General features: G+C 41.0%; 1 protein-coding gene across 1 annotated transcript in view; it reads left to right on the top strand.

Annotated features, from left to right (window-relative positions):
• The window catches only part of Impg2 (interphotoreceptor matrix proteoglycan 2), a 65,506-nt gene that overhangs the window by 5,653 nt on the left and 33,011 nt on the right, over positions 1 to 26,842 (top strand). The window contains exons 3-8 of the mRNA XM_052157848.1: positions 3,979 to 4,145; positions 9,337 to 9,368; positions 9,462 to 9,485; positions 15,004 to 15,053; positions 16,689 to 16,756; positions 25,296 to 25,457. Of these exons, the coding sequence (XP_052013808.1) occupies positions 3,979 to 4,145; positions 9,337 to 9,368; positions 9,462 to 9,485; positions 15,004 to 15,053; positions 16,689 to 16,756; positions 25,296 to 25,457 (503 nt within the window). The remainder of the gene's footprint in view (positions 1 to 3,978; positions 4,146 to 9,336; positions 9,369 to 9,461; positions 9,486 to 15,003; positions 15,054 to 16,688; positions 16,757 to 25,295; positions 25,458 to 26,842) is intronic.

Genomic DNA, 26,842 nt, shown 5'->3' with positions numbered 1-26,842 from the left:
GGTTTTCTGGAGTCTAACTTCTTGAGTTCTTTATATATATTGGATATTAGCCCTCTATCTGATGTAGGATTGGTGAAGATCTTTTCCCAATTTGTTGGTTGCCAATTTGTCCTCTTGATGGTGTCCTTTGCCTTACAGAAACTCTGTAACCTTATGAGGTCCCATTTGTCAATTCTTGCTCTTAGAGCATACGCTATTGGTGTTCTGTTCAGAAACTTTCTCCCTGTACCGATGTCCTCAAGGGTCTTCTCCAGTTTCTTTTCTATTAGCTTAGATATCTTTTTAATCACAGGCAGATCTGAATTCACCATGTACCTCAGGATGGCCTTAAACTTGTGACAACCCTCCTGCCTTCCTATTCCCAGGTACTAAGATTACTGACATAAGCCATTAAGCACAGCAAACTTCCATTGTGTTACCATTGAAATGGGATTGATTTTAGTAAAAAACGTGGTTAAGTGTCTTAGTAAACACTAAGTGTTTACTTGTAGGGCCATTGACAATCCTAAGAAAATGACAGTATTGATGACTGAATAAGAGGAGCATGTTGCTAATATTTTGTTTAGTGTATAGATCTTGTGTACATCCTATGTGATAAACTCAGATAACAATACAATTTTCATGTGAAACGAAGAAGCATGAGTCCTGGAGATTTTTGGTGGTCATGGGTTGTGTAAGAAAACAAGCTAAATCTTGAAAGCAAAGAAGCCAGAAAGCCTCATTCTTTCATGGTTCCTGCCTCTGTTCCTGCCCTGACTTCCCTCAGTGATGAGTTGTGATAGGGACAGGAAGCCAAATAATCCCTCTCCACTCCAACTTGCTTTTGGTCATGGTGTTTATTTACCACAGCAATAGAGACCATGCTAGACACTTGCTTTGTTAGATTCATTCCAATTTATTTTATGTCTTTATATTTTTGGTTTTTTGGTGAATGGGATTGTTTTATGTGTAGTTTTAGCTGTTCTATGTTCAATACATAGACACACAACTGATTTCATATATGTATCTTGTATTCTGAAGCCTAGTTGTAATTACTTATCAGTTCAGAATGTCTTAAAGTGGCTTTTGTAGGACTTTGTATATAACTCTTGCTTGTAGATGAAAGAAACTTTGCTTCTTTTCAGTTTAGATGGATGCTCTTTCCTTTTTTGTTCTCTACAGCAGCTGACTCAACTTTCTCATCAATTTTCATTGGATTTTTTTGAGCAAATGTGTCTTCATTGGTTGTGTGGTTCCAGGACCATTCCCAGAGGATGTGATGTAACAATTGTCTTTAAAGTGACTTTTAAAGCCCATTTGAATTAAGAGTGAATTTCTGTAGGTTTTTGGTTTCTGGTGCTGCACACAAAATTCTGGGTATTGCATTTATTAAATAGATTTAAACAGACATAAAAATATTAACTTAAAAGAACAAATCTCCTTTTGACTTAACTGTATGACTATTTCCCCCCTTCATTTTATAACAGTGAGTACTTGGATTGTTTTCATTTTTAAAATGAAATTTATTTTAAATTATTTTGAATAAATCTGCACAGGCATTGAGCTTAATAAGACTTCTGTGTCTATGTTCATACCACCATGCTTTCATCTATGATGTGATGAAGCTCTCTCACATCTTGACCCCGTGTCAATCTGCTTCCAGGGACGCAAAAGCAACAGATATGTCATGCTTAGCAACCTTTCTTGTGATGGTTGGCAAGTACATTTAGTTTTTATTTTCTGCAAAATCTTACAAATATCATTTAAAGTTTTAAAAATTTGTGTGTGTGTGTGTGTGTGTGTTTTATGAGTATGGGTCCATGCAGTGACCAGACGAGGGTGTTTGATCCTATAGAGCTGGAGTTTCAGGTAGTTGTGAGATGCCAGATGTGGGTTCTGGGAATAATACTCAGATCTTCTACAAGAGTAGTATCAAGTGATCTTTTTATCACTTGTTTATTTCTTTTAATTCTCTATATATTAGTGTTTTTATGCATCTATGCACAAAGACCATGTGTGCCTTCTACCCCTGGAGAGCAGAAGAAGGCTTTGAGTCCCCTGGAACTGTGGGTATCAAGTGAGTGCTGGGAACTGAATTACATTTCTCTGCAAGTTCACCTAGTGCTCTTAGCGCTGAGCTGTCTCTAGTTTTCAGAATATAATTTTTATGTATAGATTTAAATGTGTTTTTAAAATCAATAAAATTTATTTTTTAGAGCAGTTTTAGGTTCAGAGAGAAATTGAGCAGGATGTTCATAAGGTTAGCACAAAGCTCCTTAAACTCCCAGGCACCAACATCATATTAATACAGTGCATTTGCTACAGTTGATATGCCAACATTGGTGTATTATTAACAAAATCATAGTTTGCATTGGAGTTGCCTTGGTATATATTCACTGTGCATTGGGCTTTGGTGAATGTATAATGACATTTACCAACTATTATAGCATCATTCAATACAACCTATTCAGCCCCATCCTTTCCACCCAAGCACACGGTTATAATGCTTTGAAAGCTCATTTTGAGATAATAATTGGATAATATCCCAATGAGTGGATTACCAGAGTTCATTTTCCATTTATTTATTAAAGGTCATCTTTACTACCTCTAGGCTTTGGCAAGTATATATAAAACCATTTCAAACACTTTTGTGCAAGTTCTTACATAATTGTAACTGCTTGCTTTGTTTGTGTAGATGCCTCGGAGCACAGCTGAACGGAATTTGTTTTCTTTTTCTGTATAACAATGAATGACATTATCTTCTGTTTTCAGGCGTGAGCTGTAGTTGATGGAGAGTGACAACCGAACTGAACATTCTCTCCCCTGGTTTACAGAGTGCCTTCAACTTAGAAGCCTTGAGAAGTTCCAAATGCTCCTTTGAAAATTCGATGTCTAATAAGTTTGCCAAAGAGTAAATCATTTCTGCATTTCAGTCTAGGCTCTTTCAAAATATCATTCTCTCATTTTATTTATTTTCTTTCTTTTTCTTTTCTTTTTTCTATTTTCTGAGACAGGGTTTCTTTGGCTATCTTGAAACTCTCTGTAGAGCAGGCTGACTACAAACTTAGAGATCTACCTGCCTCTGCCTCCCAAGTGCCGTGATTAAAAGTGTGAGCCACCACTGCCTGGCTCTTTTTAATTTTTTTAAAAAGGCCTTTTATTTATTTCTTAAAAGCTCCATAAAATGTACGTTGACCATATATATTATTCCTCCTCCTCCTCAACTACCCCCAGATCATCCCCCATTTTTTTCTACTTACCCAATTCAAATTCTCTCTGTCTTAATGATCAAAAAACAAAACAAAATAAAACAAAAAACCTCAAGTTCACTACACCTCAAGTTCAGGAGGTCTGTTCAGGAATATGGCCGAGACACCAGATGTCACTCTGTTGAAGAAAACTGTGCCCTCTCACAGCAGGGATTGAGATGTGAGAGTTTGTGCTCATTTTCCCTCCTCCATGCTGGGTTTTGTCTGCCTCGAGCTCGTTCAGGCTTTCTGCATGCTGTTACAGTCTGACGTTTTATTTATTTATTTTTTTATTTAGAAAAAGTCTTTATTATTTTTAATTTTTTATTGATATATTTTTTATTTACATTTCAAATGATTTCCCCTTTTCTGGGTCCCCACTCCCCGCCAGTCCCATAAGCCCTCTTCCCTCCCCCTGTTCCTCCATCTACCTCTTCCCACTTCCCTGCTCTGGAATTCCCCTATACTCTTGCACTGAGTCTTTCCAGAACCAGGGGCCACTCCTCCATTCTTTTTGGACATTATTTAATATGTGGATTATGTCTTGGGTATTCAAAGTTTCTAGGCTAATATCCACTTATCAGTGAGTGCATACCATGATTGATCTTTTGAGACTGGGTTACCTCACTTAGGATGATGTTCTCCAGCAGGAGAGTGGGAGTGAATGGCTCCGTAATCGTCCGTGATCATGGGAACACGTCAGGTAAAGAGCATCTTCTCTTTGCCTAAACACATTCTCTTTACCTTCCAGTGTGCCAGGAAGCCATCTGGGAAGCCTTCAGGACGTTTTGGGATCGACTTCCTGGGCGTGACGAATATCTTTACTGGATGAGTTTATGTGAGGATGGAGTCACAGGGGTATTTGAAATGGGCACCCATTTTAGTCAGTCTGTGGAACACAGAGACTTAATCATGAAGGTAAGTGTTACAGGGAGAGAAGGAACTGTTGCCTTGTTGTAGGTGTGATTGTGCACAGGTAATGGTTAAAGGAGGCAAAGATGAGTTGATATTAGGGTTCTGAGTGAGCTGCTCTGGGGAATAGCTTAGTTTTCTATCCCTAGCTCTGGCCTTTGATAATGAACACTGCTAGTCCAAAAGAGCATCAGCCTTGTTTATACATGTAAATGTACACGCAAAAATGTAAAGATGAGGATCTGTGTGAGATGAACATTCTTGCCAAATTCATTTATATATTCATTCAGAATGGATCCCAGACATTCTAAGTTAGAGGATATAGTTCATTCAGCACATTTAATGGAGTATAAATGTGATTTTAATTTAAGATTTGATTTTATTTTTCTATTTATGTGTGTGTATGTGTACTCATGCACATGTGTGTCACAGCATACATGTGGCTGGCAGAGTATAACTTCTTGGGAGTCAGTTTTTTCCTCTCACTTTGTTTTTGAGGCAAGGTCTCTTTTAATCTTTGCTTTTGCACAAAACATGTGACCTTCTGGCTGATTCTCCTGTTTCTGTCTCCCATCCTGCCTTAGGAATGTGGGGGTTAGAGATGCATGCCACTGTATGCAGCTTTTTAAACATGCGTTCTATATCAGCCAGAGAAACAGAACTGCTAGAATGGATCTGTCTATTAAAAGAGGATTTATTAGAGTGGCTTAGAGACCGTGGTCTGGCTGGTCCCACAGTGGTTGTCTCTCATCAGAAAGTCTAAGAATGTCACAGTTGTTCATCCCATGAGGCTGGATGTCTCAGCTCGTCTCTACGTTGGAATCTCAGAGAAGTAGTTTCTAAATGCAGTGAAAGAATGCTTCAGCAGCAGGATAGATGAATTTGCCAGCAAGAGTGAGGGCAAATAGGCAAAAAGCAAGATCCTTTTTCTTCCTTGTCCTTCCATATGGGCTGCGACCAGTGGGTGTGGCCTAGATTTAGGGTCCATTTTCTGATCTTACATGATCTGGATTTAAGGTCGATCTTCCCACCTGAAGTTTTCTTTTTCTTTTTCTTTTTTAATGATGGTTATAATAACTCCTGTATCCACCAAGTCTTTTTTTTTTAAGATTTATTCATTCATTATATATAAGTATACTGTAGCTGTCTTCAGACACGTCAGAAGAGTGTGTCAGATCCCATTATAGGTGGCTGTGAGCTACCATGTGGTTGCTGGGATTTGAACTCTGGACCTTCCGGAAGAGCAGACAGTGCTCTTAACCGCTGACCTATCTTTCCAGCCCCTCCTGAAGTTTTCTAATCAAGAAAAATCACAGACAGATGTGCTCACTTGCTTTTGTTTTATTTAGTGTACTGGCTGGTTTTGTGTGTCAACTTGACACAGGCTGGAGTTATCACAGAGAAAGGAGCTTCAGTTGGGGAAGTGCCTCCATGAGATCCAGCTGTGGGGCATTTTTTCAATTAGTGATCAAGGGAGGAGGGCCCCTTGTGGGTGGTGCCATCCCTGGGCTGGTATTCTTGGGTTCTATAAGAGAGCGGGCTGAGCAAGCCAGGGGAAGCAAGCCAGTAAGGAACATCCCTCCATGGCTTCTGCATCAGCTCCTGCTTCCTGACCTGCTTGAGTTCCAGTCCTGACTTCCTTTTGTGATGAACAGCAATGCAGAACTGTAAGCTGAATAAACCCTCTCCTCCCCAACTTTCTTCTTGGTCATGGTGTTTGTGCAGGAATAGAAACCCTGACTACGACTGTTAGTTCCAGACATAGCCAAGTTGACAGCCAGGATTAGCCCTCATTGATGTTCAGACTTTTTATGTGTTTAACACGAACTCGCCTCATTATCATGCATGTCACAATTGAAGTCACTTGAGTTCAAGTCAAGACACTGCATCAGCCTTTCTCTGTCATCCTTTCCCTGCTCCATTCAGCAACTATAGTAAGCACTGTATCATCTATACTTACCATATCTTGTATCTAATAAATAGATATTTATTTATTCTCTATTTTGAAAATAAAGACAATAAATTGCTTATCCTAAAATCAATTGTGATGGATCTTAAAATCCATAACCAGTTCTCTTTTTCCAAAATTTATTCTTGACTGTGGGTACTGCCCAGCAGTACCGAGCTAAGTAGCATGTTCAAGGCGCTCGACATGAAGATCTCTTGATCAGCAGCCATGCAAAAACAAAACTCTTGAAGCATGCTTTCCTCTTGTGTTTGGGGCTTTCATTTCCAGTCATTATTGATTTTAAAAATTTCAATGAAGAAAAGAATCATGAAGCTGGGTGGTGGTGGCTCAAGCCTTTAATCCCTGCCTCTGGGAGGCAGAGGCAGGCAGATTTCTGAGTTGGAGGCCAGCCTGGTCTACAGAGTGAGATCCAGTACGGCCAGGGCTACACAGAGAAACCCTGTCTTGAAAAACCAAAAAAAAAAAAAAAAAAAAAAATCATGTAAGCACATTTATATTAGCATTGTGTATTTCAAATTGAGTCCAGAATATTGAATCAATTATTAAAGCAAGATATATATACAGGAGTTATTAACAGTCTTGTGATGTTACATTAAATGTGTTTCTTTTTTTAAAATATTTTTATTTTCTGTATTCTTTGTTTATATTCCAAATGATTTCCCCTTTCCCGGATCCCCCCTCCCCATATGTCCCATAAACCTTCTTCTCTCCATCCATTCTCCGATCACCTCCCTCCTTTTTCTCTGTCCTTATATTCCCCTCCAATGCTAGGTCAACCCTTTCCAGGATCAGGACCCTCTCCATACTTCTTCATGGGAGTCATTTGTTATATGATTTGTGCCTTGGGTATTCAGGGCTTCTGGGCTAATTAATATCCACTTATCAGAGATTGCATTCCATTTGTATTCTTTTGTGACTGGGTTACCTCACTTAGGATGATCCAGAGCAAACCATTTGCCTAAAAGTTTTGTGAATTCATTGTTTCTAATTGCTGAGTAGTATTCCATTGTGTAAATATACCACATTTTCTGTATCCATTCCTCCTTTGAGGGGCATCTGGGTTCTTTCCAGCTTCTGGCTATTATGAATAAGGCTGCTATGAACATAATGGAGCATGTGTCTTTACTGCATGCCGGGGAATCCTTTGGGTATATGCCCAGGAGAGGTATAGCACGGTCTTCCAGAAGTGTCATGTTCAGTTTTTTGAGGAACCGCCAGACTGATTTCCAAAGTGGTTGTACCATCTTAGAGCCCCACCTGCAGTGGAGGAGTGTTCCTCTTTCTCCACATCCTCGCCAACACCTGCTGTCTCCTGAGTTTTTGACCTTAGCCATTCTGACTGGTGTAAGGTGAAATCTCAGGGTTGTTTTGATTTGCATTTCCCTAATGACTAATGATGTTGAGCACTTCTTAAAGTGCCTCTTAGCCATCTGAATTTCTTCAGGTGAAAATTCTTTGTTTAGATCTGTACCCCATTTTTAATAGGGTTATTTGGTTCCCTGGGGTCTAACTTCTTGAGTTCTTTGTATATATTGGATATTAGCCCTCTATTAGATGTAGGGTTGGTGAATATCCTTTCCCAATTTGATGGTTGCCGTTTTGTCTTTTTAACAGTGTCCTTTGCCTTACAGAAACTTTGTAATTTTATGAGGTCCCATTTGTCAATTCTTGATCTTAGAGCATAAGCTATTGGATCTGTTCAGGAACTTTTTCCCTGTGCCCATGTCCTCAAGGGTCTTCCCCAGTTTCTTTTCTATTAGTTTCAGTGTGTCTGGTTTTACATGGAGGTCCTTGATCCACTTGGAGTGAAGTTTAGTACATGGAGATAAGAATGGATCAATTTGCATTTTTCTGCATGCTGACCTCCAGTTGAACCAGCACCATTTGTTGAAAAGGCTATCTTTTTTCCACTGGATGTTTTCGGCTCCTTTGTCAAAGATCAAGTGACCATAGGTGTGTGGATTCATTTCTGGATCTTCAGTTCTATTCCACTGGTCCACTTGTCTGTCATTGTGCCAATACCATGCAGTTTTTAACACTATTGCTCTGTAGTATTGCTTGAAGTCAGGGATACTGATTCCCCCAGAATTTCTTTTGTTGTTGAGAATAGTTTTAGCTACCCTGGGTTTTTTGTTATTCCAGATGAGTTTGATAATTGCTTTTTCTAACTCTGTGAAGAACAGAGTTGGGATTTTGATGGGAATTGTGTTGAATCTGTAGATCGCTTTTGGCAAGATGGCCATTTTAACTATATTAATCCTGCTGTTAAATGTGTTTCTTACAAGTGGGACTTTAGTTTTAACATGAAAGTCTAGGAAATAAGTGTGCATTGTCTGGCTTGAGCCTAAAGTGCGAAATGTGATTTGGGTGAGAAGGAGAGGATGCGCAGGGCAGACGGAGGGAGCAAGATGAGTTGTTTGGAGTGAATCATTGGGTCCGTGTGCTAGAGAGACAGGAGAAGGGGAGAGTAGTAAGAGGCTTGGCTTTGGCTCTGTGGAGGACGGAAGTGTTTCAGGGTTATAAGGGGATAAGACAAAGGACCTGGCTTAAAAGCTTGGGATGAAAATGGCCCATTTATTTATTATTTATTTATTGTGAGAGTGAGAGCAAGTGAGTAAGGGAGGGGGGGATGTGATGGCACTTTTGTGGAGGGCAGAGAAGGGTGAATTCACTTTTGAATTTTAAACTTCTTATGGGAAATGTGAATTGTTCAATATTTTGGTATGAAGAGAAGGAGGGTGGACTGGGTTATAGAAATGTTTGATAGGGATTGGAGAGACTGTAGAATTAAAAGAGTAGCAAATTATTTAACAATAAATTATTTAATGATAGCTCAGGGTGATTTAGATCATTTTCTTTCCATTCAGCAGATGAGAAAACTGATCCCTGGGACCAGAAAGGATGTAGGCTTTGTGTTTACAACTAGGGAAGAGAAATGGGGACTTGAAACAAGACCTTCTGAGTCCACCTTAGTGTTCTGTGTATCTCTCTGTTTTTTGAAATAAGAGTGCAGAAAAACATCAGGGCACATAGGCAGACATAGAATGCTTCTGTGTTTGAATAGTTGGAGAACAAACTCGGCATTGCTAATATCTGCTTTCATTAATTGTTCATCCTTAGAGAATAGTGGCAGAACTTATACCATGCGGGGGGGGGGGGGGCGGTGACTCCTGTGGAGTAAGTGTATTCACTGTGTAACCACTGTTATTATCTCTCTGTTCTCCCTAGAAACTGACTTACATAAAGGAAGCTGAGAGCAGGTATGCCTTTCCTCCAAATTCAATTTAGCAGAGTTGATGTGCCACACAGACTTCCAGCACTTATCCTGGTGTCCCTTTTCTAATTCCTTTCAGCTCCTGCAAGGATCAGGCCTGTGGGTAAGTCCAAAATGCTGGTCCCCTGAGGTCATCTCTGTCCCCAGAACACCACCAGGGCCATTGTACTTATTCACTGTCTGACCGTACCAGAAGGCTGGCTCATTCCTCTCCTGGATAATTCAATGGATGTCTGCCTTATTGAGAATGATCTACTGTTACTGAGGTCAAAGGCTAACAATAAGCAGAGGTTTGTCTTAGAGGAGGTCAGTTTGTTAAATGATGGATGATTGCTTGGATTGCTTTTTTAAATTTATGATAAAGCTCTTGAAAAAAGTATACTACAAGCTCGATTAAACTGTCAGTAAGCACCTTGGCCACCCATTAGGCACAGGATGATTTCTGGTTTCTAATCAATAGTAACATAAAGCAGATTGCAAAACATGTGGAATAGTAACTAAAGTTTGAATTTTTCCTACCCTCAGAATATCAGTAGTATACATAAGACGTAGAAGATTATGTAAGGCATCACCAGTAGATTCAAAAACGAACTAAACAAGCCAGTATCCAGACATCCAACTTCCATGACCAAGAGAAGACATGGCTGGAATAATATACACAGGAGCTTGTTTTTTTTTAACTTATTTTTTATTGGATATTTTATTTATTTACATTTCAAACGTTATCTCCTTTCCTGAATCCCCCTTCCAGAAACTCCCTATCCTATCTCCCTTCCTCCTGCTCACCTACCTACTCTCACCTCCTGGCATTCCCCTACACTGGGGCATCCAGCCTTCATAGGACCAAGGGCCTTTCCACTCATTGATGCTGGACAAGGCCATCCTCTGCTACATATGCGGCTGAATCCATGGGTCCCGCCACATGTACTCCTTGGTTGGTGTTTTAGACCCTTGGAGCTCTGGTTGGTTGATATTGTTGTTTTTCCTATGGGGTTGTGAACCCCTTCAGCTCCTTCAGTCCTTTCTCTAATTCCTCCATTGAGGACCCTGTGCTCAATCCAGTGGTTGGCTGTGAGCATCCTCCTCTGTATATGTCAAACTTTGGAAGAGCCTCTCGGGAGACAGCTATGTCAGGCTCCTGTCAGCATGCACTTCTTGGCATCCATAATAGTGTCTGGCTTTGGTGACTGTGTATGGGATGGATTCCCAGGTGGGGCAGTCTCTGGATGGCCTGTCCTTGTCTCCATATTTGCTCCTGTATTTTGTTCCCCTTTCTAAGAAGGACTGAAGCACCCACGCTTTGGTCTTCCTTCTTCTTGAGCTTCATTTGGTCTGTGAATACACAGGAGATTTTGAGTGCATAGAAAGACATTTTTGGTGGAATAGTTTGAAGAGTATTGGTGTTAAGTCTTCTTTGAAGGTCTGATAGAATTCTATACTGAAACCATCTGGTCCTGTGTTTTTTTTTGGTCAGAAGGCTATCTATGACCCCTTCTATTTCTTTAGGGTTATGGGTCTGTTTAGATGGTCTATTTGACCCTGGTTTAATTTTGGCAATTGGTATTTGTCTAAGAAAATGTCCATTTCCTCCAGATTCTCCAGTGTGTTAAGTACAGGTTTTTGTAGTAGGATCTGATGATTTTTTGAATTTCCTCGGTTTCTGTTGTAATATCTCCCTTTTCATTTCTAATTTTGTTAATTTGGATACTTTCTCTGTGCCCGTTGGTTAGTCTGGCTAAGGGTTTATCTATCTTGTTGATTTTTTTCAAGTAGGCTTCATCCCAGGGATGCAGGGGTGGTTCAATATAAGGAAATCCATAAATGCTATCCACTATATAAACAAACTCCAAGAAAAAACCCACATGATCATTTCATTAGATGCTGAAAAAGCATTTGACAAAATTCAGCACCCTTTCATGCTAAAAGTCTTGGAAAGGACAGGAATTCAAGGCCCATATCTAAACATAGTAAAAGCAATATACAGCAAATTGGTAGCCAACATCAAACTAAATGGAGAGAAACTTGAAGCAATCCCACTAAAATCAGGGACTAGACAAGGCTGCCCCCTCTCTCCATATCTTTTCAATAAAATTCTTGAAGTCCTAGCTAGAGCAATTAGACAACATAAGGAGGTCAAAGAGATACAAATTGGAAAGGAAGAAGTCAAAGTATCACTATCTGCAGATGATATGATAGTATACTTAAGTGACCCCAAAAACTCTACTAGAGAACTCCTACAGCTGATAAACAACTTCAGCAAAGTGGCTGGCTACAAAATCAATGCAAGCAAATCAGTAGACTTTATATACTCAGGGAAATGACACCCTTCACAATAGCCGCAAAGAGCATAAAGTATCTTGGGGTGACTCTAACCAAACAAGTGAAAGACCTATATGACAAGAACTTCAGATCTCTGAAGAAGGAAATCGAAGAAGATCTCAGAAAATGGAAAAATCTTCCATGCTCGTGGATTGGCAGGATTAATATAGTTAAAATGGCCATCTTGCCAAAGGCAATCTACAGATTCAATGCTATCCTCATAAAAATCCCAACCCAGTTCTTCATAGAGCTAGAAAGAGCAATTCTCAAATTCATCTGGAATAACAAAAAACACAGGATAGCTAAAACTATTCTCAACAGTAAAAGAACTTCAGGGGGATTCAGTATCCCAGACCTCAAACTTTACTACAGAGCAATAGTGATAAAAACTGCATGGTATTGGTACAATGTCAGGCAAGCAGATCAATGGAATAGGATTGAAGACCCAGAAATGAACCCACACACTTATAGTCACTTGGTCTTCGACAAAGGAGCTGAAAGCATCCAGTGGAAAAAAGTCTTTTCAACAAATGGTGCTGGTTCAATTGGAGGTCAGCATGCAGAAGAATGCACATCGATCCATTCTTATCTCCTTGTACCAAGCTCAACTCCAAATGGATCAAGGACCTCCACATAAAACCAGACACACTGAAACTAATAGAAAAGAAACTGGGGAAGACCCTTGAGGACATGGGCACAGGGGAAAAGTTCCTGAATAGAACACCAATAGCTTATGCTCTAAGATAAGAATTGACAAATGGGACCTCATAAAACTACAAAGTTTCTGTAAGGCAAAGGACACTGTCAAAAGGACAAAATGTCAACCAACAGATTGGGAAAGGATCTTCGCTAACCCTAAATTCGACAGAGGACTAATATCTAATATATACAAAGAACTCAAGAAGGTAGAACCCAGAGAACCAAATAACCCCATTAAAAAGTGGGCTATGGAGCTAAACAAAGAATTTTCACATGAAGAACTTTGGATGGCTGAGAAACACCTTAAGAAATGTTCAACATCATTAATCATTAGGGAAATGCAAATCAAAACAACCCTGAGATTTCACCTCACACCAGTCAGAATGGCTAAGGTCAAAAACTCAGGAGACAGCAGGTGTTGGCAAGGAAGTGGAGAAAGAGGAACACTCCTCCACTGCTGGTGGGATTGCAAGATAGTGCAACCACTTTGGAAATCAGTCTGGTGGTTCCTCAGAAAACTGGGCATGTCACTTCCTGAGGACCCTGTTATACCACTCCTGGGCATATACTCAGAGGATTCTTCAGCATGCAATAAGGACACATGTTCCACTATGTTCATAGCAGCCCTATTTGTAGTAGCCAGAAGCTGGAAAGAACCCAGATGTCCTTCAACAGAGGAATGGATACAAAAAATGTGGTATATTCACACAATGGAGTACTATTCAGCCATTAGAAACAATGAATTCATGAAATTCTTAGACAAATGGATGGAGCTGGAGAACATCATCCTAAGTGAGGTAACCCAGTCTCAAAAGATCAATCATGGTATGCACTCACTGATAAGTAGATATTAGCCTAGAAACTTTGAATACCCAAGACATAATCCACATATTAAATGATGTCCAAAAAGAATGGAGGAGTGGCCCCTGGTTCTGGAAAGACTCAGTGCAAGAGTATAGGGGAATACCAGAACAGGGAAGTGGGAAGGGGTAGATGGAGGAATAGGGGGAGGGAAGAGGGCTTATGGGACTGGTGGGGAGTGGGGACCCAGAAAAGGGGAAATCATTTGAAATGTAAATAAAAAAAATCAATAAAGAAAAAAATGTAAGAAAAAAAGAAAGACTTTTTAAAAATTACTTCACATTATGACTATGGTCTTGAAACAAGAATAGTATACCTTTGATCGCTTCCTATCCACTATCGCATATCCTTCTGATAACATACTGTATCACAATATATGTTTTTACCTTTCATTTTTTCTTGGGTGTAAATCTTTAGCAATGTTCTCTTTTTGTAAAACTTTGGTCCTAATGAGCGAGCTGGAGAAACTATCTTCTCCACACCCACAATGTGGTGGACCCAGAGTGCCTTACTCAGCTCTCTGTCTCTGTCTTTGTCTCTGCCTCTGTGTCTTCCCCCTCTCTCATTTTAAATTGTTAAAAAGATTTACTTCTGTATATGGGTTTAGGTCTGCATGTATATATCTGCACATCATAAGAGGATATTTCATCCCAGGGACCTCAGTTATAGACATTTATTGATCGATTGATTGATTGATTAATTGTTTTTTGAGACAGGGTTTCTCTGTGTAGCCTTGGGTGTCCTTGAATTCACTCTGTAGACCAGGCTGGCTTCGAACTCACAGCTATTCACCTGGTGGGCTCTGGCGGGGGGGGGGGTGTAGAGAACATGCCTCTGCTTCCCTTTCTAGCCTAGCTTCAACCACAAATGTCCCACTTATCACTGTAAATCCTAACAGTCCTTTAAATCTTACGTTGAGTGCCGTGATGCAGGCAGGAACCACGCTACCTAGTTAATGCCATGCTGGAGAGTGAGCTCAGGGCTCCGTACATGCTAGGCAAGTCCTCTGCCAATTGAACTACAGCCCTAGTTCAGCAAAAGTGTCTTTTTAAAGTTCATAGACATTGAAGATAGAGAGGGATGTATCAGGAAAATCATTAATCTCATGGAGTTCACCATTATTATGTTCCCCTCAAGGTGTAGAAATTAGTATCAAGGTTGGGGCCTGTAGACATGCTAGGTATAGGCTGTGAACTATGTGTTCAGCCTGGAGTTTAGATTCTTAATGTGATTCTGTTGGTGAACAAATAGACCTTGCTGTGATGCTACAAATGCTCTTAATTATCTTGCCCAGTCTGAGATGGCCATTAGCTACATGTGAGCTCGGGATACCTGGAATATGGCTGCTAGGAATAAGGAAATGAATTCCCAGCTGTTTAATTTCAATACATTTAAATATTGGACTGTTCACTGCTTCTGTACTGGCAGTAAAGTCAAAAGATTAAGGGAATGACAGGTAAAGTAGGCAGGTCAAGTAGTTTCACATAATGATTTGAAACAACGATGAGCCCTGTGTAGGAAGGTTCTTCATATAGGGCGGATATGCCAATGAGCCATCAATAAATACAAAATAAGTACATTATGAAGATAAAATTTTTTTGACTTTACAACTTGGCATGTTGGCCTGGAAACCTTTATTTGGTGGTCTAAAGAGTTCCTTTGGGAACCCAAGTTCCCCAAAGTTTATAATATTTATTTGCCCAGGTTTCTGGACTTTTTAATATGTGCATTTTTTTCTTTAGGTTTGAGCTGTCCTCTCCAGTTCCTGTTGGTGAGACCTCAACATCAGCAGGTAAGCTGTTTTTCTTTATTCACTTTTATTTCTTAGTCACTGAAGATTTTCAAGCAAGTATAAATTTTCAGCTCATATTTTTTGTTTTTGTTTTTGTTTTTGTTTTTTTTGTGTGTGTGTGTTTTTCAAGACAGGGGTTCTCTGTGTAGCCTTGGCTGTCCTGGAACTCACTGTGTAGACCAGGCTGGTCTCGAACTCAGAAATCTGCCTGCCTCTGCCTCCCAAGTGCTGGGATTAAAGCCGTGCGCCACTACCACCCAGCCAGCTCATATTTTTAAAATATCAGTTTTTCTATTTATATATTGTTTAAGAAACAACAATTATTTTTCACTTGATTCATGATATTATGCTGTGTACTTTAAAATTCAGAGCATAGCTTAAAACAGGACTGTGACAATATGAATTAAGACAGACACTTAAGCTGAGGTAGAACCTTTGCATTGTCACTGTATGTTCCTCATAACTTGGACTTTCCCAGGATAAGGATTCTCTGACACGTCATGGGGTGGAGAACGTGTTTCCTTGAGCTCTGGATTTTTTTTTTGTTTGTTTTTTGTTTTTTGGATTTGGTTTTTTGGAGACAGGGTTTCTCTGTATAGTTCTGGTTGTCCTGGAACTCACTCTGTAGACCAGGCTGGCCTCGAACTCAGAAATCCGCCTGCCTCTGCCTCCCAGAGTGCTGGGATTACAGGTGTGCACCACCACCACCTGACTGGATTTTTTTTTTTTAAGTTTAAAAGATTTTAATTTTAAAAAATTTAATATTTTGCCTCTTCTCTGTCTCTGTCTCTATCTCTATCTCTGTCTCTATCTCTATCTCTGTCTCTATCTCTGTCTGTCTGTCTGTCTGTCTGTCTCTCTTTTTCTCTCTCTCCATATATGTGTGCCTGGGGAGGCCAGAAGAGGACATCATACCAAAGACAGTGTCAGATCCCCAGGGGTGGGAGTCACAGGCTGTCTGTCATGGGTGCTAGGAACCTAAGTGGGTTCCTCTGGAAGAGCAGGAAGTGTTCGTAACTGTTGGCCCATTTCTCAAGTCCAAAGTTCTGTGTTTCATGTAAATTAGTCAGTCTCATTATCTTCCTTTCTCTTCTCTCTTTTTCCATTCCTCTCTTCTTTCCTTTTGCTAAGGATTGAACCCAAAGGCATCTTCCATGTTAGGGATGTTCTCCACCAAGGGTGACACCCAAGTCCTTAATATATTTAATAAAAGTATAAACTTCTTTTCTTTATGTTAGAAATTTTGAGCATATACAAAATAGAATAACATGAAGTGGGCTCATTTCAGTGATTGTTAAATAATGGCCAAGCTACTATTGCACAGGCCTAGTATAGTTGTGCACTTCAGTGTCCGTTCACTTTATCTGATAGCGCCTTAGGAATAGAAACTTCCTTTTTGTATCCTAGCATCTATACTAGAGCCTGGCACACTCTAAAGAAAGCTCTTGTACAGTTATTGAGACTCTAGGATACCTCTACCAATATCTCTAGAGTTTATAACTAAAAAAATGAGTTCAAAATAAAAAAGCAAAGGACTTGTAAGGATGGTTTTTGAATGAAGTTAGTCTTTAGGTCCTGACATGAATTTTGACTTACTCGAGGACTAATGTCACATGCATTTTGTATTCTACTTAGGTGCTGTCTCCAGTGCTTCATATCCAGGGGTGGCCTCAGAGAGCAGCACGGTATCACCTCAGGAAAGTGTAAGAGCAACTCTGTTTTGTTGCTTTCTAACACGGAGCATGGGAGTTAGCAGGGTTACATTCCATTTCTAGACTGCACAGGACTTCACATGGTGCATTGCTCTTAAAATACTATGAATTCTAAATCCAGTAATTCCAAACTCTAATATCTTTTGGAAGAGACTGATAGACCTGCATATTGATAGAGGATTTCTACAAAACTCTCATGTTGATGAACCGGTGACCTTCTAACCTCCAGTATACTGGGCCTTAACTTCTTTACAGAGAAAGGAAATGGATTCCATGAAGTTTATTTTTATTTTATTTTTTTGTTTGTTTTTGAGACAGGGTTTCTCTGTGTAGCCCTGGCTATCCTGGAACTTACTCTGTAGACCAGGCTAGCCTCGAACTCAGAAATCTGCCTGCCTCTGCTTCCCAAGTGCTGGGATTAAAGACATGCACCACCACTGCCCAGCTCCATGAAGTTTAAAATTTAAAAAAAAGCGATCACATCTTTTAAGCACACAATGATTAACCAGGTCTTGTCTAATAAATGGCAGTAAATTCTACAGATGAGGGTGCACTACAAAAAAATGACAGGGGAAGTATAGAACTGTACTTTGCCAAGGCAGATGGAAGCATTTTCTGAAAAGTTATGCTAAATTGTGGGCTGGGAGGTGGCACAGTAGAGGGAACACTAGAGGTTCAGAAGCAAGAAACGGGGTCCAAATCAGACCCCCCCACATAGAGAGCCAGATAAGCTTGGCATCCCACCTGAACCCCTCACTCTAATGTTTGCCAGCCTGTCTCCATTGTGGTGACTGTTTTGAACACCCCAAAGACCACCAAGGAACTGATTCCCACACAGTCACACTAGGGTCTCTGTTCGAGCTCAAGCCTGGGCCATACCCTTGTCATGGACACAGCAGGACAAGAGGGTGGAGCCCTGAGCCCAGTTTCATGCAAGTGTTTTTCTTTTTCTTTTTCTTTTTTTTTTTAAATTTTCTATATTCTTTGTTTATATTCCAAATGCTTTCCCCTTTTCCGGTTCCCTCCTCCCCATAGGTCTCATAAGCCCTCTTCCCTCCACCCATTTCCCAATCACCCCCCTCCCATTTCTCTGTCCTGGTACTCTCCTACAACAACGCTGGATCAAGTCTTTTCAGAACCAGGGCCCTCTCCTTCCCTCTTCTTGGGTATCATTTGATGTGCTAATTGTGTCTTGAGAATTCAGAGCTTCTGGGCTAATTAATATCCACTTATCAGTGATTGCATTCCATGTGTATTCTTTTGTGATTGGGTTACCTCACTTAAGATGATATTTTCCAGTTCCAACCATTTGCCTAAGAGTTTCATGAATTTATTGTTTTTCATTGCTGAGTAGTATTCCATTGTGTAAATATACCACATTTTCTGTATCCATTCCTCCATTGAGGGATATATGGATTCTTTCCAGCTTCTGGCTATTATAAATAAGGCTGCTATGAACATAGTGGAGCATGTGTCCTTATTGCATGCCGGGGAATCCTCTGGGTATATGCCCAGAAGTGGTATTGCAGGGTCTTCTGGAAGTGTCATGTCCAGTTTTTTGAAGAACCACCAGACTGATTTCCAAAGTGGTTGTACCATCTTGCAATCCCACCAGCAGTGGAGGAGTGTTCCTCTTTCTCCACATCCTCGCCAACACGTACTGTATCCTGAGTTTTTAACCTTAGCCATTCTGACTGGTGTGAGGTGAAATCTCAGGGTTGTTTTGATTTGCATTTCCCTAATGATTAATGATGTTGAACATTTCTTAAGGTGCTTCTCAGCCATCTGAAGTTCTTCAGGTGAAAATTCTTTGTTTAGCTCTGTATCCCATTTTTTAATAGGGTTATTTGGTTCTCTGGGGTCTAACTTCTTGAGTTCTTTGTATATATTGGATATTAGCCCTCTGTTGGATTTAGGGTTGGTGAAGATCCTTTCACAATTGTTGGTTGCAGTTTTGTCCTTTTGACAGTGTCCTTTGCCTTACAGAAACTTTGTAACTTTATGAGGTCCCATTTGTCTTGATCTTAGAGAGTAAGCTATTGGCAACTGTCTATAGAGTCAAGCATTCGAGTAGGTGGTGGGGAGGAGTCTAGCTTGGCACACATCTGACTGGGGGGGGTGCCATTAGGGAATTTGTTGTCCTTTAAAACAGTTGGCTGGTGCTGGGAGCCAAACCATAAACTTTCATAAGTAAGTATCTTTAGGTAAAACTGAAACCTCTGCTTTCCTCTTGATTGCTGGTTCTTAGGGAGTGACCTGGATACTAGTGCTAGGTGCAGGCTAACCCTAGATGGAATTGGCTTGGTTTCTCACTATGACCACAAAGATGGCCATGCAGCCTGCAGCCTGCATATATTACTCCCATAGAATGCCAGGCAGGCAGAGTAGCCCCCACATACCACCATTACAGAAAAACAGGCAGCTAGGCAGCCCACCCGTATCTCACAGCCCACCTGTATCTCACAGCCCACCTGGCTCCTCAGCACAGCTGGTAGCCAGAATAGCTGAATCCATGAGTTCTGGCTGTGGTCAAAAACCTGCTTCTGTAAGAAAAGTGGAAAACAGTCGAGGGAGACACTTGTCATCAAGCTCTGATCTCCCTACACATGTACATAGAAACCTTTGTACACATACATATGAGCCCTACACACACACACACACACACACACACACACACATACACACACAGCCTACACATGTGCCCAAGTTTTTTCTAAATTCTGAACTTAAAAACAATTAATGACACACTGTATCATGACTGATTTATTAAGTAAACTATGAAGATATTCTTCAGAAAGGGGAGGTTTGGTCACTTTGCATTCTCTTTTCTTAGCGTGACATTATAACTTGCTGTGACCTGCTTAGCCAGGGCAGGGATGTTGCAACATGGTGCCCAGGCCTGGAAAAGAGCCAGCAGGGTGTGGGCCTCCTGGGATACTGATGGTTGCTATGGGAATAAGGGGTGTGTGTGTGTGTGTGTTTGTGTATGTGTGTGTGTGTATCTATATCTATTCTACACATATATACATATACGTGTGTGTGTGTGTGTATGTGTGTGTGTGTGTATGTGTCTTAGTCAGGGTTTCTATTTCTGCTCAGACATTACAACCAAGAAGCAAGTTGGGGAGGAAAGGGTTTATTCAGCTTACACTTCCAAATTGCTGTTCAACACCAAAGTGGGTCAGGACTGGAACTCAAGCAGGAGCTAATGCAGAGGCCATGGAGGGATGTTCCTTACTGGCTTGCTTCCCCTGGCTTGCTCAGCCTGCTCTCTTATAGAACCCAAGACTACCAGCTAGAGATGGTACCACCCACAAGGGGTCTTCCTACCCTTGATCACTAATTGAGAAAATGCCCCACCGCTGGATCTCATGGAGGCACTTCCCCAACTGAAGCTCCTTTCTCTGTGATAACTGCAGCCTGTGTCAGGCTGACACACAAAACCAGCCAATACAATGTATGTGTGTGTGTGTGTGTGTGTGTGTAATTTTATGTAGATGTCTGGGAGGCGAGGGTGTGTTTATGCGTTAGCAAAATGGTAGAACACGGAGGCTTTCAGGACAGCCCTTAAGGCTGTGGGAAAGTGTTGAAAACATGAGTTCAAATATATACATAATTTATCATCTATGCAAAATATAAGAATGCAATATGAATTGTATAAGGAGTTTCAAACATCTAAAGGAACAGAGGTAGCTGCACTGTGAGTCAGTTTGTTAGAAAGACATTAAGGAAGGAGATAAAAGCATTTAGGTGGGTTGATCTCTGGGAAGATCCAACCTGCTAAGCTTGTTTGTTTGTTTGTTTTTGCTTACAAAGACAGGCAGGTTCCAGAGTTCAAGGTCAGCCTGGGAAAGAGAGTGTATAGGTCTAGGCCAAGCACGAAGGGGAGGGTAATTTCAGGGTGGGGCCCAATCTGTTTGTCTGTGCTTGCTGTCTCTTTCTAAGAAAAAGGGCCTGGGGTCACGGGATGCTGATTCTTAGGATAATCAAAAGGGAATATGTAAATAAAAGACTGGGCTTTGCTCTACCAGAGATGAGCTATCCAGAAGGTTTTTAGAATGTCAAGAGAACGCTATCTAGAGCACAACACACACACACACACACACACACACACACACACACACACACACACACGGAGGGGAGAAAGTGAGAGAGCAAGAGCAAGTGAGAGCGAGAGCGAGAAGAGAGAGAGAGAGAGAGAGAGAGAGAGAGAGAGAGATCTGAAAAGCTGTCTCAAGCAGAACATAGGCCATCAGCTTGGACCCAAAATTTGACTTTGAGTCATTTGTTTTGCCATTCCCAAACGCCCCTTCTCTCAGAACTCCACTCCAAGCTGAGTTATTGTCCTTGGCAATTGTAAGACCCCAAAAAACCGAGGGTGCCCCAGCACCCCACACTCCGGAAGGCAACACCCAAATCACTCTCGAGAAACGGTCTCGATGCAATAGCATGAGGATTTCTTTATTTCCAGAATTCTGGGTTCCATAGCCATGCACCAATGCAGGGTTAGAGGACTATGGACCCCGAGTGCCAAATTGCGACAGCTTTTATAAGTTTAAGACTGAGCCCGCGAATCACAAACCAATCATTTCTTAGCATGGAGAGCCCGCAAAATGCGAGCCAATTGATTTGTACCACTCCATAGTTTTTAGGCCAATCAGTTTAAATTATCGGAGCCCGCGCTCAGTGGACCAATTAGTTTCCTATAATGTCTACAGCTGCGTGAACTCCTGCTTAGGGGTAATGGCGTAAGTTTATAGAAGATAAGCTTAGCCCATTTCCAGTTACCCTATGGGGCCAGGATCACCTATTCAAGGCCTTTCTGCTAGGTCTAAACAAAGGGCGGGCTCTGGAATGTGACCTTTTACCTAGTTTCTAACAAAACGAGATAGCATTTTAAACTCCTGATTTCTTGGGGTCATTAGAGTTAGGCTGTATTATTTTCTACCCTTTCATTAATAACTAATGTGAAATCAGGTAGCAGAATTTCATTTTGCCTCCCTCCCTTCCCAGTCACTCAATAAGAATGGCAATGTGTGCATGTGTGTTTGTATGTGTGTGTTTTATGTTCATGAATGTGAAGATGTCTGTGGAGCCAGACAAGGCATGTGGTCCCTGGGAGTGGACTTAGAAATGGTTGAGAGCCAGGCAGTGGTGGCGCACGCCTGTAATCCCAGTACTTGGGAGGCAGAGGCAGGCAGATTTCCAAGTTTGAGGCCAGCCTGGTCTACAGAGTGAGTTCCAGGACAGCCAGGGCTACACAGAGAAACCCTGTCTTGGAAAAAAAAAAACCATAAAAAAAGAAAAGGAAAGAAAGAGAGAAAGAAAGAAAGAAAGAAAGAAAGAAAGAAAGAAAGAAAGAAAGAAAGAAAGAAAGAAAGAAAGAACTGGTCATGAGCTGCTCGCCATGGGGGCTGGGGACCAGCCTCACTCTTCTGCAAGGGTAGCAAATGCTCCTAACTGCTGATCCATTTCTAAGGCCCCAAGATGAAATGTCATAAATAAAAAGGCAGCCTTGTATAAAATTCCATTTAACTTACAGTTTTTGTTGGTAGAAGTATTATTATTACTGAGTGGCATAATGTTCTTTCTGAGTGTACTTTACGTAGGCAATAGTCCTACCATATCGTTAACTAGAACTCATATATGGGAACCACCCTCTAAGGTAAAAATTAAGATCATTAGAAGTGTCAGGAGGAGAGGAGCCAGCAAAAGTCAGAGGAAACTTTGTAGCTTCCTGGGATCTGTGAAGAGTCCTCATGGTTGTAGTTTTCTTGAGAACCAGAGCACATGACTTTTATCAAAAATGGAACAGGGGGCAATTTGGATTTTATGATAAGATTTCCCAACTGTGATGGCTTTTTGGAGGCATAGGGGCCTGGGTGCATGTGTGTTTATATGTGTGTGTTTTATGTTCATGTCTGTTTCTTATGACAGCTCTTTCGCTGAGGTGGCAGCCTTTTGCCAGGGATATCTGAGAGACAATTCCAGCACCAGAAGGAACAGGGGTGGGGGAGGAGGGAGTGGGGGTGGGTAGTATCCAGGCTTATTTCTTATTCTGACACTTGGTAGGTTTCTCTTATATGAGCCATAAGCTGATACGGTGAGAAGGAACGGCACCGTTGTTCTATTCTCAATTCTGCCGTTGGCCGTCTCGGCACCTTCAGGCTGTCCGTGCATCCTTCCTATGTTTCTGTATGTACAATGGAAGCACTTGGCTTAAGTGTGCTCATTTACATGTGATGTACACGGAAACCATTATGGTAGTGTTCTAGCAGTAATGGTAGAATTCCTTCATTCCTTCTAGACTTAGTAAGTAATCTTCTGAAAGAATCTATTTTTATACTCTCATTTATTCAGTCTTTTATTCATATGAGTGGATTTATGGACATTTTGTTATTTGGATTATAACTTAATATTAGTTTTCTTGTCCAAGTTATGTCAGATTTGGCCACTGGAAGACCTGGAATATTTTTTTTTCTCTTTTAATTTTTTAGACAGCATCTTGATCTTTCACTTTATAGATCATTACAGTCTTGGAATTAATTCACTATGTAACTCAGGCTGAACTCTTAAACTTTTGGTTATTCTCCAGCAACTTCAGCTGTGTGTGTGTGAATGTGTGTGTATTTGTGTGTGTATGTGTGTGGTGTGTGTATATATGTGTGTGTCAGTGTGTATGGGGTATGTGTGTGTGAGTGTGAGTGTGTGATGTGTGTGTGGTATGTGTGTGTGTATATGTGTGTGTGAGAGTGTGTATATTTGTGTGAGTGTGTTTGTATGTTTGCATGTGTATGTGTGTGTGTGAGAGTGTGTATATTTGTATGTGTGTGTTTGTGTGTGTGTGAGTATGAGTGTATGTGTGTGTGAGAGTGTGCATATTTGTGTGTGTGTGAGTATGAGTGTATGTGTGTGTGAGAGTGTGCATATTTGTGTGTGTGAGTGTGTTTGTGTGTGTGTATATGTGTGTGATGTGTGTATGTATGTGTGAGTGTGTTTATGTGTGTGTATATGTATGTGGTGTGAGTGTGTATGTGTGAGTGTGTATATTTGTGTGTGTGTATGTATGTGAGTGTGTGTGTGTGTCTGTGTGTGTGTCTAGCTTCCAGGATTGAATGCAGGGCCTTGAACATACTAGTCAAGTGCAGCCTGGATTTAGGTTTCAATATTATAGAGCACAACAAAAAACTTGTTGTGCTTTTGACCAATGGCAGCTACTGTTTAAGAAATGACCCCTTTTAAAGCTGGTGCAGCTGCTCATTACAGAATAGTCCACGTTATCTGAAAAGAGTATTACTTTATTCCTTCTTTCCGAGTACATATTTGTGTGGGCAGATTTTTTTGTGTTGTGTCCGTTAAAACAACATATTGTGATAAACTGAATACAGAAATAAACATGAGAATTCACCCATCTTGCAGGAAGCCAGACAGTCTGTTCAAGAATTTGTAAAAATGTAAACAATGTTACTCTTCCCACTATTTCAGCTTCCCAGCATCTGCCGTTGACTTTTGTATGAAATTTGCTTATTCTGTTATATTTTCTTCTTGCTTTTGAGACAGGGTATTGCTACGTAGCTTTGGCTAGCCTGGAGCTCACTATGCAGACCAGGCTGTCTTAGTTAGGCTTTCACTGGCTGTGAAGAGACATCATGACCATGACAGCGTTTATAAAAGAAACCATTTAATTGGGGCTGTCTTAGGAGGTCAGAGGTTTATTATCATCATGGAGTGAGACTTGATGGCTGCAGGCAGACATGGTGCTGGAAAAGTAGCAAATGGTTCTGTATATGGATCCACAAAAAGGAGAGAGAGAGAGAGAGAGAGAGAGAGAGAGAGAGAGAGAGAGAGAGAGAGAGAGAGAGAGAGGCTGAGCCTGGCGTGGGCTTCTGAAATCTCAAAGCCTAAAATCACAGTGACACATTTCCTCAGACAAGGCTATGTCTACTCCAACATATGAGCCTATGGGGGGGGGGTCTAATTTTCATTAAACTACCACACAGGCTGTCCTCGAACTCACAGAGATCTGCTTGTCTCTGCCTTTTAGTGTTGGAAGTAAAGTCATATACATCACCACACCACACTACTCTGTTAGTTTTAAATGGATTAGTATATGTTTTTCAAGTTAATCTTTTGAAAATTTTGTTGGTAAATGTTTGTAGTTGTAATATACCTCAAAAACTCTTTTTTTGAGTTGCTGAATTATTTTCAAGAGTCTAAAGGGATTCTTGTCCATGTTTGAGAACCATCTCTCTAAGCCATGTTTTGATTACAGAATATTCAGCTATTTTTCTCACTTTGATAGTTTTCTATGGAAAGGTTTTTGCTCTTCCTTGTGAATATGTGCTGAACGAATATATGCAGGTCTACAGTGATTATTACATTCATTTATAAGCTAACAGTTATTCAGTTAATAGTATAATTGAATCCTACATAAAAAGTCGTCCTTAGATGCGAAACTTTGAGGGGAGTCAGGAAATATTTATTGACTGAACGAATAAATACTGGTATTCATTATTCTTTCGAAATTCAGATCAGCAATGAAATCGAGAACGTGACAGAGGAGCCCATACAACCAGCTGCTGAGCAGATAGCAGAATTCAGCATCCAACTTCTGGGCAAGCAATACAGCGAAGACCTGCGGGATCCCTCTAGCGCCCTCTACCGGCTCCTCGTGGAAGAGTTTATTTCAGAGGTGCGCGATTTTTTATTTTTATTTTAAAAGCTTTTAGACGAAGCTTTAATTTCTTTCTAACATGTGCATTATAGGAAACAAAAATCACCCATGTGGATGGTTCATTTGATTAGATAACATGGTCGTTTGGGGGATTAAGTCTCTCATAACGACAGCAGTGCTTATGGGTAAGTTAAGGATTCAAACTGACCATCTACTACTAGCTTCTTACGGTTGAAGCTTAGTCATTTCATCAGAAAACTTTCTGAAAAGTTCGGAGACATAAACCCTCTTTTAGAAACAATATTTTCTACCCACTAACAAAGAAATGTTCTTTGTAATTCACCACAGCCGAAGAAAACTGAATTTTATGCTTTAATTTCAGCTTGACTATGTTTGGAGAAATGCAGGTCTCTGAACAGCTACGGGCTGCTTATCGCTTCTCTTCCCCCCCCCCCCCCCTGTGGTTTGTTTTTCTTTTCTTTTCCTGGCAAAACACTTTTTGTTTTCTTTCTTTTTTTCTTTTATTGGATATTTTCTTTATTTACATTTCAAATGTTATCCCCTTTCCAGGTCTCCCCTCTGGAAATCCCCTATCCCATACCTCCTCCCCCTGCCTCTATGCGGGTGCTCCCCTACCCACCCACTCCTGTCTTCCCTGCCTGACATTTCCGTACACAGGAGCATTGAACCCCCACAGGAGCAAGGGCCTCTCCTCCCACTGATGTCCAAACAAGGCCATCCTCTGCCACATAGGCAGCCCAAGCCCTGGGTCCCTCCATGTGTACTCTTTGGTTTGTGGTCCACTCCCTGGGAGCTCTGGGTGGTCTGGCTTGTTGACACTGTTTCTCCCTCCATAGGGCTGCAAAGACCCTCAGCTCCTTCAGTCCCTTCTCCAACTCCTCCGTTAGAGACCCTGCTCTCAATCCAATGGTTGGCTGCGATTGTAGTTTGTTTTTCGAGACAGAGTTTCTCTGTGAAGCCATGGCTATCCTGGAACTCACTCTCGAGAAGAGGCTTGTAGCATGTAATTATTAAAAAACAACCCACGCTAAAGCAGGCAATGTAATCTCCCCTCCTTAGGGGAAAATTCCACTACAGAGGCTGGCTTTGAACTCAGAGATCTGCCTGTCTCTGCCTCCTGAGTGTTGAGATTAAAGGCATGTGCCATTGCTACCCGGGTCAACTCTATTTTCTTAGTTTGGACACTTTTAAGTAGGTCACTCACAGGTGATGAGTATGCAAAGCTAGGGAATACTAGAGGAATGCGGAAATAAATCCACTTTGTCTCTGTCCTCTGGTGAGAGGCTTTTAAAAAGAATTTTTTTTAGGGGCTGGAGAGATGGCTCAGTGGTTAAGAGCACTGAGGTGCTGTGTTCAATTCTCATCAACCACGTGGTGGCTCA

Source organism: Apodemus sylvaticus, chromosome 15, assembly GCF_947179515.1.
Source record: "Apodemus sylvaticus chromosome 15, mApoSyl1.1, whole genome shotgun sequence".
NCBI lineage: Eukaryota > Metazoa > Chordata > Mammalia > Rodentia > Muridae > Apodemus > Apodemus sylvaticus.
Note: the sequence above shows the minus strand (reverse complement) of the source record. Positions and strands in the feature narration are given on the sequence as shown.